The sequence below is a fragment of the Miniopterus schreibersii genome (assembly GCF_964146895.1).
Source record: "Miniopterus schreibersii genome assembly, chromosome: 1".
Classification (NCBI taxonomy): domain Eukaryota; kingdom Metazoa; phylum Chordata; class Mammalia; order Chiroptera; family Miniopteridae; genus Miniopterus; species Miniopterus schreibersii.
The window spans coordinates 20,900,635-20,917,565 of record NC_138101.1 but is presented as its reverse complement, the minus strand read 5'-3'; the positions used below and the strand labels follow the sequence as shown (position 1 = coordinate 20,917,565).

Sequence of the window (16,931 nt, the reverse complement as noted above, 5' to 3'; positions counted from 1 at the left end):
GGTTTTCTAATGATTTCTTACTAAGTCTTTTAAAGTTATTGTTAAAATAACCTATCATTTGTGGAGTATACACTGTGTGTTAGGCATTCCTGTACTACTTAGTTTTTCAAAGTTAGAACACTAGCATAAATTAACATTGTCTTACTGATGTGGGTCAGCATAATAGACTTCATTATAGGACTGAGTTGCCATGACCGCCCGTTAACTGTGCTCCATCCCTCCCCCAGGGCCTTCTCTCTTGCTGCTCCCTGAACCCAGGATACTCGTCTAGTGAGTCACCCTGAAACCTCTGCTCGGTGAAAATCGTTTCCTCAAAGAAGCCTTCCCCAGATGCTCTTGCAGCATCCTCTACTTATCCTTCAAAGTATTTATCACAGCTCTAATGAGATAATTACTTGCAATCAGTTGTTGGTCTCCCTTTCCAGAATCTAAATTCCACGTGGGCAAAGACCACATGTTTATTTACTGACGTATTTCTAATGTACTGCAAGAGACCCTGTACACAGCAGTCATACAATTACTTTCCCAATGACTCCAAGAGAGATTTTTTTAAAAATATAGATTAAGGTACAAGGCTGAGTGCCAAGTAGCACCCTTCAGTATACTAGGTCTATGATGAAAACAGAAAGAAATCAGCCCTATGTTCCCTACCTCACTCTCTTGATCTTAAACCTACATACATCCATCAGCATTAACCTGAGTAGCCAGCTTCCTTACCCTCACCCATCTGACTGCCCTGAGTTAGACACAAAAACAAGACATGACCTTTAAGGTAATTTTGCTCTCTCTAGAATGTTGGTCAGCTTTAAGCCAAAGGAAGAACAGAGAAGGGGGTCAAGGAACAATCAGCTCTCTGTATCTTCAGAGGCCAGCTCCCTGCTGGGACAGCTCCAAACCCATCAGCTCAGACCCAGGGGGCACCCAGGGAGGGCAAGCCCAGCCAGAAGAGCCTGGATCAGCAGGGGACCAAGGAATACCAAACACCAGGGAAAGCTTCCCTGTCCATTCCTTTGCTGGCATTTGGCCCATTATCAGTTTAGGTATAAATTTCAAAATATCACACCATCTCAAAATCCAATTATCCTGATTTACAGAGAGTAAATGTTTTACAAATTATTAAAAATAGCAAAGAAGAAGTATTTTCCAAAAAGATTTTGTTGAAATAGATTACTTGAAATTAATAAATATTTTTTAAAATCCCTTTTTGGGCCTCTTTTACACATATTAACTGTGTTCTTTCTGCAATGAAAATACATTTTTACAAGCATGGTGGGGGGAGATAAAAATTATACAAGGAAATGAATTCTCTTTATCTTTCCCCTTGGTGATTTTAAAGACTGAGGACTTAAGCAGGGATTTTATCCTGAGAAAAGAACTATTCAGGATAAAAATATATAGACTTGCACATCAATCCAAAAGCTCAACAAAGCCGATTCTGTTCTGAACACGTTCTCTCAGACTGGGGATGCGCACGAGGCTTGGCGATGTTTTACCGTAAAGAGCATAGTTCGATTTTCCTCCATATCTGTGGGCTGCACAATATTGTGCCCGCTGATGAGGTGGTTCTCAATGTCTCTTTCGTCAAAAGAGCTGAAGAAGCTGTGGCTGCGAAGGCCCCCGTCCTGAAGCTCCCTCTTGTAGGCCAAGGAGCGCAGGCCGGGCTGCGAGAAGGCCTTGCGCATGGGCCGGGGGCCCGGCTCCGCGCCCCCCGCGGGGCCGGCAGGCTCGGGGCGCTGCGAGGCCGAGTCCAGCTCCGCTCTCCTGCTGCAGCTGACATGGTTGAACTTCTCGATGCACTCATCGATCAGGGCCGGGGGGGCCTTCTTGTGCGCCACAGTGACCCGGCCGCAGAAGAGCACCTCGAACTTCTTGGAGAAGGTGTCGTCAAACTCCGAGGGGCAATGGAGCTCCTCCTGGCGGGCAATCCTCCCGGCCTGGCGGATGGAGCTGATGATCTCCGGCACCTGCACAGAGAGGAGGGGGTGTTATTTGGCACACGCAGTAGAGTGCACACACACACACGTGCACAAGAAGCCAACATCGTGCTCTCCCCTGGGCTCCGCTGCACACTCCATCACATGGTACCAAGAGGGTTCTGCAGGGAACCGGTCCATTCCTTTTCTGGCATTTGTCTCAGTCAGTTTACCAGACTTCTAGAAAAAGAAGTTTGCCCTCCCATGCACAACTTTCACAGAGAAGAGGAACGGTATTTATTAAGCACCTCTTACATCCGAGGGGCTACACTAGAGGGTTCACATACCCACAACACCCCACAAGGTTAAGTCAATTGGCCCACTATGCGCAGCCAGCATAGCAAGCCTTGGAATCAACTGCAGGCTGGTCCCACACCAAAGCCAAAGGTCGGCTCTGGAGAAGCTGTCACCACCACCCTGAGTTTCACCTCCAATGTGGCTCACCAAAATACTACTCAGTTGCTCTAGATCTCATAGCAGTGTACCTTGGAAAGTCATCCACAATAAATGGTTGGTATGAAGATGACACGACTAGACTGAAATAATCTTACAAAACATTTCTTCAAATCACAACATCATTATTTTCTTCAATGACAGCTGACCATTTATTGCTGAGTCCTGTATTTTCTCACAGTTGGATAGCACTCACTGCAGAGCTTGGAGGTTTTAATCAAGGAGTAAGCAACCATAACAGTATCATTAACCAGCAACACACTGGAGCTCCTACCCACGGAGACTCCAAAGCCTTTGGGTTCAATGTAAAGTGACAATCAAGAGAATGAACAAAACGCTCTTGTGCGCTATCGTCGCCCCAGTGCTACACCCTCTCATCTCTAGCTTGGGAGGAGATCCTTCAGAGTTCAGAGCAGCAGCAGAGATGAATCTGTCACTGCAGGGGGTGCAATCATCCGGATGATGTACACACAGGCACACGCTAAAACAAGACAAGCATGGATTCTACCTCCATAAGGAAGTGCCTAGTTACTGTCAGGACCTAACATCCATAGCAATTTTTTTCCCTTTTTTCTATGTTAGGTAATTCAGTTTAAAGTCTAATACCTATAGGCCCAATGTCATTTAACAACATTATGGGGGGGGGGGGGGAGAACCTTTTCAACTCAGGTCAAAGATCAATACATACAGTAAAGAAAAGTGGTTTTAATCGATTTTAAAACTATGCTTATATTCTGGGCTCATGACATAATCCCCAAAGTCCCAATGACTCAAAAGATTTATCTCTTGTGATTTCATATGAAGCACATCCTAAAGGCAATCTCTCTGCCATAAAGGTTATGATATATGCTTTCAAGGTATTTTATCATATAAAGAATCAAAATACCTTTAGAAATATTAAATTTTAAAAATTGGTTTCAGAAGTACAAAACCTAAATGATACTAAGTAAATTGAAATGTCAACAGACATCAAACATCCATCTGCACTATCTGCTTGTGCTGTAGCTCACTCTTCTACTGCCAAGTAATTATATAGCATACAGAGGCCTCAAGATTGCTCATCAATATGAAAAAAGGCAGGACAAAGAAGAGAGAGGTAGAAGTCTAGGTTTCATTCACACTTTCGCCAACAAGTCACCAAAGAACCTCAGCAATGACAGCCTCAGTTCTCTCTTTGGGGGGGGGGGGGGGAGCTTATTAAAAGTTGTTTCTGTGAGGTAAACAATAATGATGTTTTTCAAAGAAAAATAACCAATTTCTGCAAGTAAGGAACCTTGTCGCTCTTCTGAGCGAGTGTGTGGAATTATTTTATCAGGAGTCACGTGAGCCTTCCCAATTATTAACGCCCCTCTCTGAACAGAAAATTCAAAGCTTACCAGTCTTTGAGGTTAAAATAACTGACACTTCTGTATGCTGGGTCATCCGCTGCATCTGAAGTGAGTAATGGTGCCTTTCATTACGTATCAAAGGAGAGAGAAAATGTGTCAAGTCGCATACATTTATGATGACTCAGCAATAAGTGGCACAGACACGAGTAAGACACAAAGCAGAGAACTTGGCCGTTCCCTCGATTCACAGGATCAAAGAAGCTTGGTCAGGGTTGAGCTGCGGTAGCTTTTCCAACCACCAACTTCTTCTATACTTTAATCAGAATCCTAAAATGACATGTTATAGTCCAAGACCAGGGCCTGCCTCTCCTTGCTCTGGTGTGCTATGTGTAATGTGGGTAGAAAGGAGGTAATTGGGGTTAGAAAAATCACTGGGATCCTGACCAGAAGAATATAACAATTTCAGAATATTTGAAGGCATATTGCCCATAGTTTCAACAAGAAATCATAAATAGTTAAAAATCTAATATGTTTAAAGATTATTATAAATCATTCAAGTATACTAAGAGACTACTTAAATTTAAAAAATAGGTTCCAAATGTGTGTAACTGTGTAAAACTCTATTGACTGTTTTGTTCCCTTTACCAGAACAGACCTGGGCGCTGCTTTCTGAAAAGTGAGGGTACAATGTCCACTTGTGGGGAAATCTCGAATTCTCCATTCTTTATAACTCTGTCCAGGACTCACCTGCACTGTTACTTGTTACATGAGAGAACTGGATCATTTACTTCATTTATTTCCAAACATTTTTCCAGGTATGACTCCATGCCAGGAGGCAGCGGTTCAGGAGTGTGAGGTGAATGCAAGGAGGCCCTGCCTGGGAAGGGAGTGGAGTACCGAGTAACTGACATGGGGTCTGCTGGGACCTGAACTAAGAACCAAGCACTGAAGATCGAGAGAAAGGATGAATGGAAGATTCTGAAAGACAGAATCCAAAGGACTTAATGATCACCTGGAAGGAGGAGGTGAGTGAACTGAAGACTGCATGTGACTTGCAGAGCTCTGGCTTAGACTTCTTGGTGGATGGCTGTGCCATTAGCCCAAGTCAGGAAAACAGAGGAGAAGCAGGTCTGGGGAGCTATTACAATGAGTTCTGCTTTTGTACATGTTGAGTAAGACCAGGGGGACCTGAGGTAAAGGCATCTAGTGGGCAGACGGACAAATGGGCCTGGCCCCTAAGACAGGAGATCTAGATTCAGATGTCGACAGCTCATACACAGGAGGTAGCTGACACCTTGGAAAGAGAAAAAGGGAAAGTAAAGGAAGGGAGCAAAGATGGGACCTTAGGATATACCAACATTTCAGGCAGAGAAGTGGGAAGGAAGGCAGGAAAGGATGATGTCTGAGGTCCAAGGGAAGCCAGGACTCTGGTGTCCAGGAAGGGAGAAGAGGCGACTGAGAATAAACCGAGGGCTGAGGCAGGTCTGCTGGAGCTGGCAGCTTACAGAGATATGTAAAAAAAGGGGGGACTGCCAATACTTACCCCCAAAAGAAGCAAACTTAACTGAAAAACGTCTCAAGGTGAAACTTCAGTCTCTACAAGAACATATACTTCAAGATACAATATTTACAAACATACAGACCCTTTCAGGCAAACACGCTGAGGCCAGCGGAATTTATTCCCACTGATATGATCTGGGTACTTTTAACAAAAATCTTTTTTTAGTTTAGTCACAGCAATAATATCTACGTCATTTCTGACTGCAGATAAGCAGATAAAGTAAATCAAAATTAACCAAAGCAAAAACAAGAATCTGAAAAACATTTTACTGGAATAAATTCAAGAAGAGTTTGAGATTTGGTTTTATTTCCTTTTACTTTGGGACTCACAACAAAAAGGAATCATCAATAATAAAGAGGCCCTGTTTAGATATGAAATTTTACTGAACTACTCTTCTGCTGACCTATTTGAGTTTATACTAAAGCTCAACTGTAATGTAAATCTGCACTTATTTCAAACCAAAACAAGTTTCTTTCGAGTTCACATACTAACAAATGCATGGTGTAGTATGAAGTTTCTGCAGCAGGCTTAAGTGAATATCATTGTTACTCAGTATCCGGAAGATGATACCCTAAGAGAGTCAGAAATACTCATTTCTATAAATAAAATCTCTATTTAAACATTTGGGTCAACTTTCTTTTTAAGGATTTAGGGATTTTAAAGGATTATAAACACACTGCGAGGTGTAATTTTATTCACAAGAACTTAGGAGCCCTGAGACAATATTTGGAATGAAAAGTCATTTTATTTTACATTTACAGTGTTTGTCTGTCCACTGGTAACAAATAAATATTAAATGAATCTAAAGAAGCACGTATTTGTATTTTAAATTCTAGCACTTTTTCCTGTTATTTAACATTAAAACATTCCAAAACTGCAAAAATATGACAGGCGACACTGTACTCTGTCCCTTGGATGAAATGTTCCCCCACTGCCAGGCGTTAAAACAAGCACTTCAAACAGGAAATAATTATTCAGCAGTTACATTCCAGAAAGAACAGCCTTGGGTTTTGTTTTTGTTGGTAATTAGTGGCAGTTTTTTATTTGTTGGTGATAAACAAGGTAAATAGGGGAAGGAAACTAAATTAAACCAAGTATTTCTTCACTCCATATTACATCCCTTGAATTCCACACAAAATACTAAAGAACATTTCTTCATCTAAAGAGAATAAAAGACCTGTCTGACAGTATCTAGACAGGACACGTGTGAGCATTTGTATCCAACAATGCAACCTGTTGAGATAAGATTCAACACAAAGATGTGAATACACCTCATACAATGAGTAATCCGTGATTCCCCCGACCTTATGCGGCTTGAGGTGCAGGAGGTAAGAGACACGTCTAAATATGTGATTTTTCAATATAATGTGATAGACGCAGGAACACAAACGGGAGCGAGGCACAGCATGTGTGCTGGAGACGGCTGTCCTGAGCAGAGGTCTGTCTGCCTTGCCTGCCTGCCCTACCTCCTACTGAAGCCTCAGCTCCTGCTCTGTGCTTACAGTTAGCCACATGCCAGATTAATATGCTACATCTTCCAAAAGAGAGATCAGATGTGCTCATCAGCTGGCTGAGGAAGCACCTGGCACATATGAAACGCTAATAACCGCTAGCCCCCACCACAGGCCCACACACCCTCATTCATCACTATTTTTCATTAAACAGGAGTAGTAGTCCGCTTCCCTAGTTCTGAAACGGCAAACTGGATAGACACAGCTTTCAAACCATATGGAAAGTCTATGCAAACACAACACCCAGCGTTATATTCCAAATGATCGTTTGAAAGGTTCACCACAACCTCTTGATTAAACCAACACGTTTCTATAAACCCTTAAAACAATGAGACTACAATCCACATAAGAAGCGATTTAATAGCTGCAAGAGGGAACAAAAGGAAATGCGAGAAGGTAAAAAAAGGAAATGAAAGAGTGGGAGAAGATACCACTGTAAGATTATGAAATTATTTTGTAAGTTTTCTAAAACAAGTTTTAAAAGTCAAAACACTTTGATTGGTCAGCATAAATATGGACAGAAATCATGGAATAAACCACTGAATGTTCAACCTGGGAACATCAGTCCTCAAAGTCCAAGCCTCTTCATTTAGTGTATTGATTCACAACTCAGATGCACATCAGAATTGCCAATATTTTAAAAAGTGAATGTCTAGCCCACCCCAGTGCAGATGAAGCAGCTGCTTTGGAGGGCGGGCCCGGGCACCTGCAGTTTTCAGAGGCCCTCCAAATTCTAATGGGCAGAATCCCCAATTTACCACCTGTCCTTTGTTATGCTCGAAATAAGGAATGCTCACCCTGTCCCCCACACCATTGCACCCCAAAATGATTGATTACAAGGTTTTAGCAGCACAGATGCAGCCCAACTGCACAGACCATGCTCACAACAGAGGTGAAAAAACTAATGCAGACAAAAATACTGAATCACCACCCAGGTACCTGATGAACTGTTTATACCATTTAAGGGCACATTTGATTTGCCAATAAATTCACTGCACTTCAAAGGTCTCAGCTAATTAAATACCTAAGAGTGAATGCCTTATAAAAAATGTTACTCTATAATTCTGATCAAAGTTTACTTCAAAATAATCTCTCAAAGATTAAGAAATAAATACAATGAGCTAGCAGTTAATAACAGCAATCACCCAATATTAGTTATGTATGTTACAAAATCTTTAAGAAGGGACACTGGGGTCCCTTTTCTACAAGGCAAGGAAATAAAAACGTCACTACGCTACGAGAAACCATCAAACAAAGCTCTGGTTCCTTCTCCAGGACACATGCCATCATCAGTTTTTGAAATTCGGTCACTGAGGCAGAGACCATCAGTAACGGAATACTTGGTCACACAGTGTGTGTTTATAAACAAAACAGGAAAATCAGCTAGAGCATTGGGCCCCAATACTGTCTTGCTTCTACCTAAAATCATCCAGGACCAAACATATTAAACTTATTAAAACTTATTTTCAAACGAATGAGTTGCCCATGTGTTGTGTTTTCACACGCAAATCAGTAACCTTAGACACAACACTTCGAGGAGGAGCATATGGCCCCTCAATTAGGCGACACACGAGTCCTTCACCTGTTCTCATTCATGCCCCCAAACAGAAGTCCTTGGGAATCTCAGAGCAGCTAAAACCCTAGCGTGGGAGCCGGCAATTCCCGCCCACGGTATCCGCCACAGACGTGCCCTGGCGCACCAACGCTGCATGCAGGGACCGTCACGGCATTCCTTTTTTATTTTAGTCCTCGCTTGAGGACATTTTTCCCATTGCTTTTTCGGGGGGGGTGGAGGGAGAGAGAGAGGGAGAGAAACATCGATGTGAGAGAGACATGGATTGGCTGCCTCCCGCACGCGCCCCAATGGGGACCAAGCCTGCAACCGAGGTACATGCCCTTGGCCAGAATCGAACCCAGGACCCTTCAGTCCACGGGCCGACGCTCTAACCACTGAGCAAAACCAGCCAGGGCACGGCATTCCCAATGGTAGAAAACCAGAAACAACCCCGTGTCCACCAAGAGAACTGAAAAGTCCGTGGCACAGTCGCGCAGCCCAAGACGTGCAGAATGAGAATAAGCTGTTCCACGCGCAACAACGTGGCAGGTGCGCAAACATGACAACAGGAGCAGGTACAAGAACCGCATGGCATGATTCCATTCTTGCAAGAGTTCAAAACGGGCAAAACTAAGCTAGGATGACCGGGGCAGGACAGTGATTGTTCCTGGAGGATGATGGCCTGGGAGGGGCCTCAGTTTTTTCCCTCTAAAATAAAGGGAATATATGAAATTTTAGATCATATTGGAAAACGTTCAGAACAGGCCAAAGTGGAATTCACGCTTGAATGACTTGCTTACCCACTACTCACGGCCCCTGTGCTCCCTGCCACACAGAATGAGGAAGGGTTGTAATCACATGTGACACAAAACGACTAAGCATCAGGACACAAAGGGTCTCCACGGTGCCTCACGCAAAGGTCTAAATCTGCCACTCGAAGATTATTCCGATTCTCTCGGAAGGCGATTTTCTTCCCCTCGCACCAGGGCCTGGGGCCACTGGAGTGGCACATGGTCTTGCCCTCTCTCTGGTTGACACCCCTCCTTTGCTCACCTGTACACAGAATCTACCTCAATGGAAAACACAGCAAAGGAATTCTCTGGGCCAGATCTCCAAGGGCAGGCCTTTTTTCTCTTTCTCCAGCAAAAGATAAAGCTTTGCTCTCCCAAAGGAACTGAATGAGAGCTCTGTGTGCCAGGTGTAGGGCTCTGAGCCTCAGCAACAAGAAACGGAGTTGTCCCCACGGAGGCTGTGCTTTGTCTCAGAACCCAGGTAACTCAGTGCAAGGCTGGAGACAGCACCATGCAGGCCAGACACAAACACGGGAGGGGGCATGCTCACCACCAAAGCCACAGGTCTAGTCCTTGTAATCACACTAGAACTTGACTGCCCGCCACAATGTGCAAATACCCCAATTCACGTGTAACCGGCCCCAGGCAGCCCCTCAGTTTCACTCTGTGTACTTGAAACATGCTGAATGGAATCCGTTTATCAGAATTAAGGTGGCTACTGGAAAACATAGGCTTTGATCTCAAACTCTTTCCCTCTCTATCCCTGTTTTAAGAGGAAAATATAGCATGTGACTTTCCCCCTGAGACATCTCCCTGGTTCACACACTCTGCTCCTCCAGTCCCCAGGGCCTGGGCTCCCTGTCAGCTCCAGCAGAGGTTGCCTCTAGGCCAGAGGGGCTGACGTCTCTGGGCTGAACTGAAAGGTCAATTGTTTTATGACCAAGACCTTTTGCGGGCAGGTTGCTACTGAGCAGAAAGGACAGGAAGAGAGGAACGCCTTGAGCCTTGCCTCTGACTCCCTCCCAGGAGCCGTGGTGAGGCCGCCGGCTGTGGCATCTTGCCTCGGTGTGAAAGTCCCAACCTCAGGAACCAAGGAGAAACAAGTACTGATTGTTCTACCACTTCTCTATAATCCAACCGCCTTTTAAAACACAGCAGCAGCATTAGTCATCTTTTATTTCCAATAATAAACTTAATACACAGTCTTGTATAAAAAAGGAAAAATATAGAAACATATAAAGTCACCCATAATCCAGTGGGTTCACTGGATAAGCCAGGCCAGAAATACCCAGTGAATTTGGTGGTTCTTACATGTGGCTCTCTGTGTATACTAAATGGTAATTTCCTTTACAAAAAAGGGAGGGAACATCACAATGCCCTGAAACTTACTTTTACTATCACGGGCCTATAGCATTGACATGTCAACCCACACAGAACCATCTCATCCCTTTCTTATAAGGACAGCATCAGTTTCACTCACTGCAAACCCTGTACACAATGGGAATACCTTATAAAAAGCCTTTTATAACCTAGTCAGGATCCAATTCCAATGTACCTTATGCTAGTTGTCACAAACTCTGCTCGACAATAAGCCATTTGGGCAAATGCGTGATGAGCATCCCAACCTTTGCATAAACTGCCTGGACCCCTAGTTACATTTTAGAGAACAGCAGATGTTTGCGTGCACGTTGTAGGGAGGGAGGGAAGTAGGAGAAATTATGAGAGTGAACCCAGAATTGCTTACTAGACTGGAGAGAAATACTCCATTAGGAGGGAAATCTGGGAGCAGAAACCAAAACAGAATAACCTTTAAAAAGATGGAGATGAAGTCTCGCTGCTGCTCGTGGTCACAACTATTAGGAGAAAGCCAGCCCTAACTCCTGCCCCAGCTGATGCCACGAATCTGCCCACTAAGCTAAGAGACCTGATGGGGGGCCAGGGGAGAGATTCTGAAATAAGCTCCCAACCCTGCAGCCAGCTTCAGTGCAAGCCTGGGCAGGTCGCACAGCGTCCTAGAGCCCCAGCATCCTCATGCATCAAAACGGCACATTACCAGCTACCTTGTGGGTTGTTTCGAGAATAAAATTAAACAATGTGATGTGAAAGTTGTTAGAACAGAGCCTAGCATATATCAGCTCCCCAAAAATGCCAGCTGTTACCTCCATGTTTGCAAAGTAAGAAAAGGTCAAACCTCTGTTAAAGTAACAGTACCTGAGAAGCCCAAGCGACATGAAGCAGCCCTGGGGTCTGGGGCCCCAGCAGGATGGCAAGAAAAGCCCAGGAGCACGGAGACACCAGCCACGTGAGCAAAGACGCCACCTTGGAAGTGAATCGCCTAGACCTCACTGTCCCACATGAAGCCGGGCAGACAAACTGCCCAGTGGAGCCCTCCCCAAATTCCTTACCCACAAGACCACATGCAAAAAAAATGGTTCTAAGCCACTGAAAAAATAAATAATAAAGTAATAGTACCTAAAGGCAATGAGTTTGTTATTATTCCACATGCCTTTCAGTATGGAACTGCTAATAAATGACAAAAATCTCGTCTGTATAAGCCAGCAACAGATAATGCCAATCATTTAAAGATTTTACCACATTTCCAAATATCCTGTAGGCAACAGAACTCCCCCCTACCTCACCCCACCCCCAACTTTCCAGCAATCCCAAATAGCTAAGAGTAGGAGGCTCTGATTAAACTGGAGCTGAGGAAGTGGATCACAAGGATCCACAGGAATGGAGTGTGGAAACCACTACGCAAGGTCTGTGAGTGGCAGGTGGCTTTTGTGGCACCTTCAGGACAGCCCCACAAACTTCAGAGCATAAAACATCTCAATCTTTCATGTGAGCTCCAAGAAAGGAGAATCATTGTCTATTTTGCTCATTAACATAGCCCAAAGTGCCTAGGACAGTGCCTGGCACACAGCAAGTATTCAATAACTTTGCTCTATGAACGGTTGCAACTGAAAGTAAAACTTCAGTGATTTCAAGGTTTTCGGTAATGAGAAAGAAGCATCTCAAATGGACTTTAGAAGAGAACCATGATGAATCTGCAATATCCCCAAAACAATGCCTGTGAATAGTATGCATGCAACAAATATTTGCAGAAGGAACAAATGCTGTAAAAATAGTAAACCACAAACACCGGGACTAAGTCCTTTTGGATTGTAAGATTTTTCGAGACAGCTGAAGACTGACCCCTCTAAGTGCCTAAGCTATTTTTATTTTAACCAATTTTGGATGGGAATGGGTTTGTATATTTTTTCAAAGGCTATAGAGGATGTAGTTTAACCCTTCTGTGTGTGTGGTGAGCATCTATTACACCGTGATGACAAGAGCTATTGAAGCTTGTGTTAATTGCGTGCTGCTGTGAGTTTGGGGCAACAGGAAGACTGTATGAGATTAGTAGGCGCCTTAGGTTGAGAGACAGTATTTCAGCTTTTAATTATATACCCCACATTCCTACCAGTTCTCCCTAAGCAAATGTTGGCATGCCTCTCAAATGCACCCCAGGGACCAAAGCAGAGGCTCCTAAACTTTTTGTGTCACATACCCTTGACAGATGCCCATGAACCCTTCTCAGAATAAGGTTTTTAAATGCAAAAAATAGAACACAAGGGAACACAATAAAACTTAAATATACTCAAAGGAAATTATCCAAATAATTATGACACAGTAGTATGTGTTTATTGCCATATTTAACAAAATCTAGAGGCAAGTCAAATAACTGCTGTGATTCAAAGTAATGATGAACACAGGCAGCATTTTTTTAGAAATGTGTAACAACTATAATGCAATATAAAAATAACTGATTTTATTGATGTTGCCGTCACAGGAGCTGCTAATGCTACTGGGTTTGATGACTACATTCATAATTGAAGATGATGTTACATTTCAGTTAGAAGTTGGTAAAAATAAAGATGCAATTTTTCCCCCACCCATGTCTATGGACCCCCTCCCCCGTCCGGCTTCCATCCTCAGATCCCAGGACTGAAGGAAGCCCAGGGAGCTGGGAGAACCAACCATCACGGACTCAAGGATAAGATCACCCCCACCAGCAGTCATCTCTCCTGGGACCATGGTCTGTATATATTGTATATTTGAGTAATGCAATGAAACCATCCCACCTTTCCAAGGCAAACATAAAGCCAACTGAAAATGGGAAAGCTGCACCAGAAGCTACAGCCACCAAAATCTATAAAGAGAAATTAAAATGGCATGATGCAGTCAATAAGGAAAGGGAATTCTAATTGGGTAAAGCTCAAGTGTCCATTAGTTAGAGTTATGGAATTAATTTCTACATAATGTAAATGCCTCACCAGTATAAAGACATTACAACTCTTTGCAAATGTTACAAATACTCAGTTTAATTCTGATGTGATTTTTTTTGCCTAGCTAGTCCTTGAATATGATAATTTAGTCTAATAAACAGATGGAAATTATTTTCAATCAACTTTCAATTATCCTTGCCAGTGGGAGAATAGGAAAAAACATGACAAAATAAATGCCTTTGAATCCTCATTTCAAGAAACTGTTATTTGGGTTGCAGCCCACATTTGACAACTGTAGGAGAGCAGAGCAGGGGAGCCTTGGCTCTAGAATGTTGTTCCACCTACTCTCCACTAGCATCTGATTCTTCCAGATCCAGTTCAAACCTCTCCTCTGCTCCATTCCCCGGGTTCCCAGGCCCCCGCCCCATGGGTCAGACAAGTCACAGCGCTGTCTGTCTGCCACACCACACTTGGCTGGGGGTGGGAGACTGCTGCATTCATTTCTGTGGACCCTGCAGGCCTGTGCCAGTGTTTCCTGAAAGCACACACTTCAATGTAAGAGGCAAATAAATGGCAATTTTGTTTCTCCAGCTTAAAGTGTAAAGTTAATAATGTAATGCTAATTCATAATTCACCTCAATTTAAACATATGCACTTGAAAATACGCCAAAGCACTGTAGGTAAACTCTGTAAGTTACCATAAGAGAAACAAACAAAATGGCCTTATTTTCTAACCTTCCCCCATACTCGGCAGAGAAAGTGTGACGCCAATATTTCACGTCTACACTGTCAGGAGGAAAGCGCAGCTTCTGACACCTTCGGCTGAATCTAGTCAGGTTAATGCAGCATCTCAGGCACCAGTCACCACTTATCAAAGCCAACTATGTGCCAGGCTCGTGCTTCCCACGGATCATCTCACCGAATCCTCATACCAACCTGCTGAGGAAACACCATTATTTCCATTTTGCAAAAACACAGCCTCTTCTGATCAGTGCTGGGCATGGGGTGTGTAGGTGAATGTGGCACCATCTAGGAGGGAGGTGGCCATGGAAGCAACGTGAGCCCCAGCTCAGCAGGTGAACAGAGGCCAGGCACTTACACCGGGGAGGGGGCAGGAGGGAGGAGAGGGGTCCCCGGAGCCCGGGGCTGCCTCCAAGTGGAGGTCGGTCAGAAGTGAGGAGGGAGGTGCCCCAGGCCCAGCACACCCCGAGACTGAGACGGGCAAGGCTGGGCCAGCTGACATTTCCAGCAGGTGACACGGCTGCCGTGGAGAGGACAGGTTTGCCAGGCAGAGGAACTGAGGAAGGATGACAGGCAGGAGGATGCTGAGTGGAAACAGCTCAGGGACAGGCCTCCATCCCCAACGAGATGACCAGCCGCTGGAGCAGAGGCCTCGGCGTCCAGTGCCTGGCACGCTCCTCACACTCAGACTAAGAACTGAATGAAGGAGCCAATGATCACCTGGGGGGAGAAACGGCCACCCCAGCTGGGCAGTGGCAGGACAAGTGGGGAGAACAAAACCAAGGACGACTCAGGGGGTAAAACTGGCAAGAGCTGGTAGCTGGTTGGGTGTAAAGGCTGAGACCAAACACATCCAGAAACCTGAAAACAAATTACAATTTGGTATTTACTCATTGAGTTTCCTCTCTTTTCAAGAACATTTTATCACTGGAAGAAGAGTGAAAATTGTGCAGATACTGAAAGCAGGGGCGCTCAGGGGCCAAATCCTCCCACCCATCTACTCCCAGCCCGCTGGCATTCTGGCCAAAAATTATGACAGATAAAAAAGTAAGGGTTTACGAAGAGCCTTTATTTTTTCAGCAAAAGAGATACAACTTAAATCAGTGCTTATTAATAAAAAAGATGCAGCAGGAACGTGGTTTGTTATTTTTGCTCATCTGTATGTTGTTTTCTATAATTTTCATATATTACTTCTGTAATCTTAAAAAAGATAATTCTTAATTTTTTAAAAAGTACATTGTTCTTCAACTTTAAGACATTTCAGAGGTTACTATCTACTATTATTAGGTAAGACCCTCCAGGGGCAAAATTATTTGGTGAAAGGGGGGGAAAAAATCTTCATTTTAAATCTATGATAATAAATTATTTCAATGTGTAAGTAAAATGGCAGACACTTCCAAGTGCCCCCAAATGCTTCACTACAGAACATACAAAGCCTTTAAATCATGAAAAACAATCTGAAAAATAAACTTCACTATCTATGGAAATCAAACACTTTAGGTGACAGTCTAAAAGCAATATTTGAAAGATTGTCCTTTTATATACATAGGTACTTACTTAAGACAAAAATGTATAGCTTAAATGAAAATTGTGATAATAGGAAGAACTGGCCTATTTTATGAACAGTAAAACTTTCAGCATTAAAACTTTTACAGCATTAACTACATTCTTGAATAAAACCTATCACTGTGTTCAAGAATCCTGACCATCATTCAGATCAGTAGTAGAAACAGGCCTTTCATATCATTTCAGTGCTTTTCTTGAGATAAACTATTCTCACCAGCTGTTCCCTTTCTTTAATCTTGATCAACAGGAAAATCAGAACATTGGCCAGTACAGGACATTAGTTAGAACTGGTCAGATCTACTTTCCACTTAACATATTTTATACTTCATGTAATAGCAAGTGTAACAATCACAATATTATTTGCTGCTCCTCAGAAGTTTAGATAAATATTAGCCTTGTTAATCAGATGAACACTTTCATGACTTCTTAGGAAATGCAGTACAATGAATGTGACTCACATTGTTACCTTTGGACAATATAGAATCATGCGGACAACATCAATTTTTTAGACACAAAATCATTTCTAGCACAGGGCTACCCCCTACATATACAGTGCCTTTGTTCAAATTTTTAAAAGCCAAACCTCTGTCTGCCTCCACCTTGCGGACAAAAAACCAGGACGGCAGACTTCAGCAAGCCAAGCGCGGGCTGGGTCTCAGCCCTTACTCTAGCCGTTGGCTGAGTGCCACGTGCAACCTGCACAAACATGCCGAGCAGCCCAGTCACAGACCTGTCACCAATATCTGTGAGGTTCGTAATCATTTCCCAGCGAATGTTAAAAATTTAAACTTACTTATGCATGACTGCCAGAATGAGTTCTGGCATGTCTTATAAATACAGTTGAGCCTTGAACAACATAGGTATGAACTGCACGGGTTCACTTATACACAGATTGTTTTCAATAAATGCTTGGACTGCTTTCTCTCAGCAGTTAGAAGTCCATGGATGCAGACGGCCAACTGTATGCATTGATCTATACCATTTTTATAGGAGACTTGAGCATCCGTGGATTTTGTTATCTGCAAGGGGTCCTGGAACCAATCCCCAATGGATACTTAAGTTTTGGGGGAGTCAAAAATTATATGCAGACTTTCAACTGTGCAATTGTGACGTGTTGTTCAAGGGTCAACTGTACATCAATCATTTACAGTTTTTACGTACACCACACTAGCTTTTACAGCATT

At 43.4% G+C, this 16,931-nt stretch overlaps 1 protein-coding gene across 6 annotated transcripts in view; it reads right to left on the bottom strand.

Annotated features, from left to right (window-relative positions):
* The window catches only part of TBC1D1 (TBC1 domain family member 1), a 197,391-nt gene that overhangs the window by 98,482 nt on the left and 81,978 nt on the right, over nt 1–16,931 (bottom strand). For all 6 annotated transcript variants that reach the window (XM_081143415.1, XM_081143413.1, XM_081143414.1 and 3 more), the window contains one exon: nt 1,494–1,964. In XM_081143415.1, the coding sequence (XP_080999541.1) occupies nt 1,494–1,964 (471 nt within the window). The remainder of the gene's footprint in view (nt 1–1,493; nt 1,965–16,931) is intronic.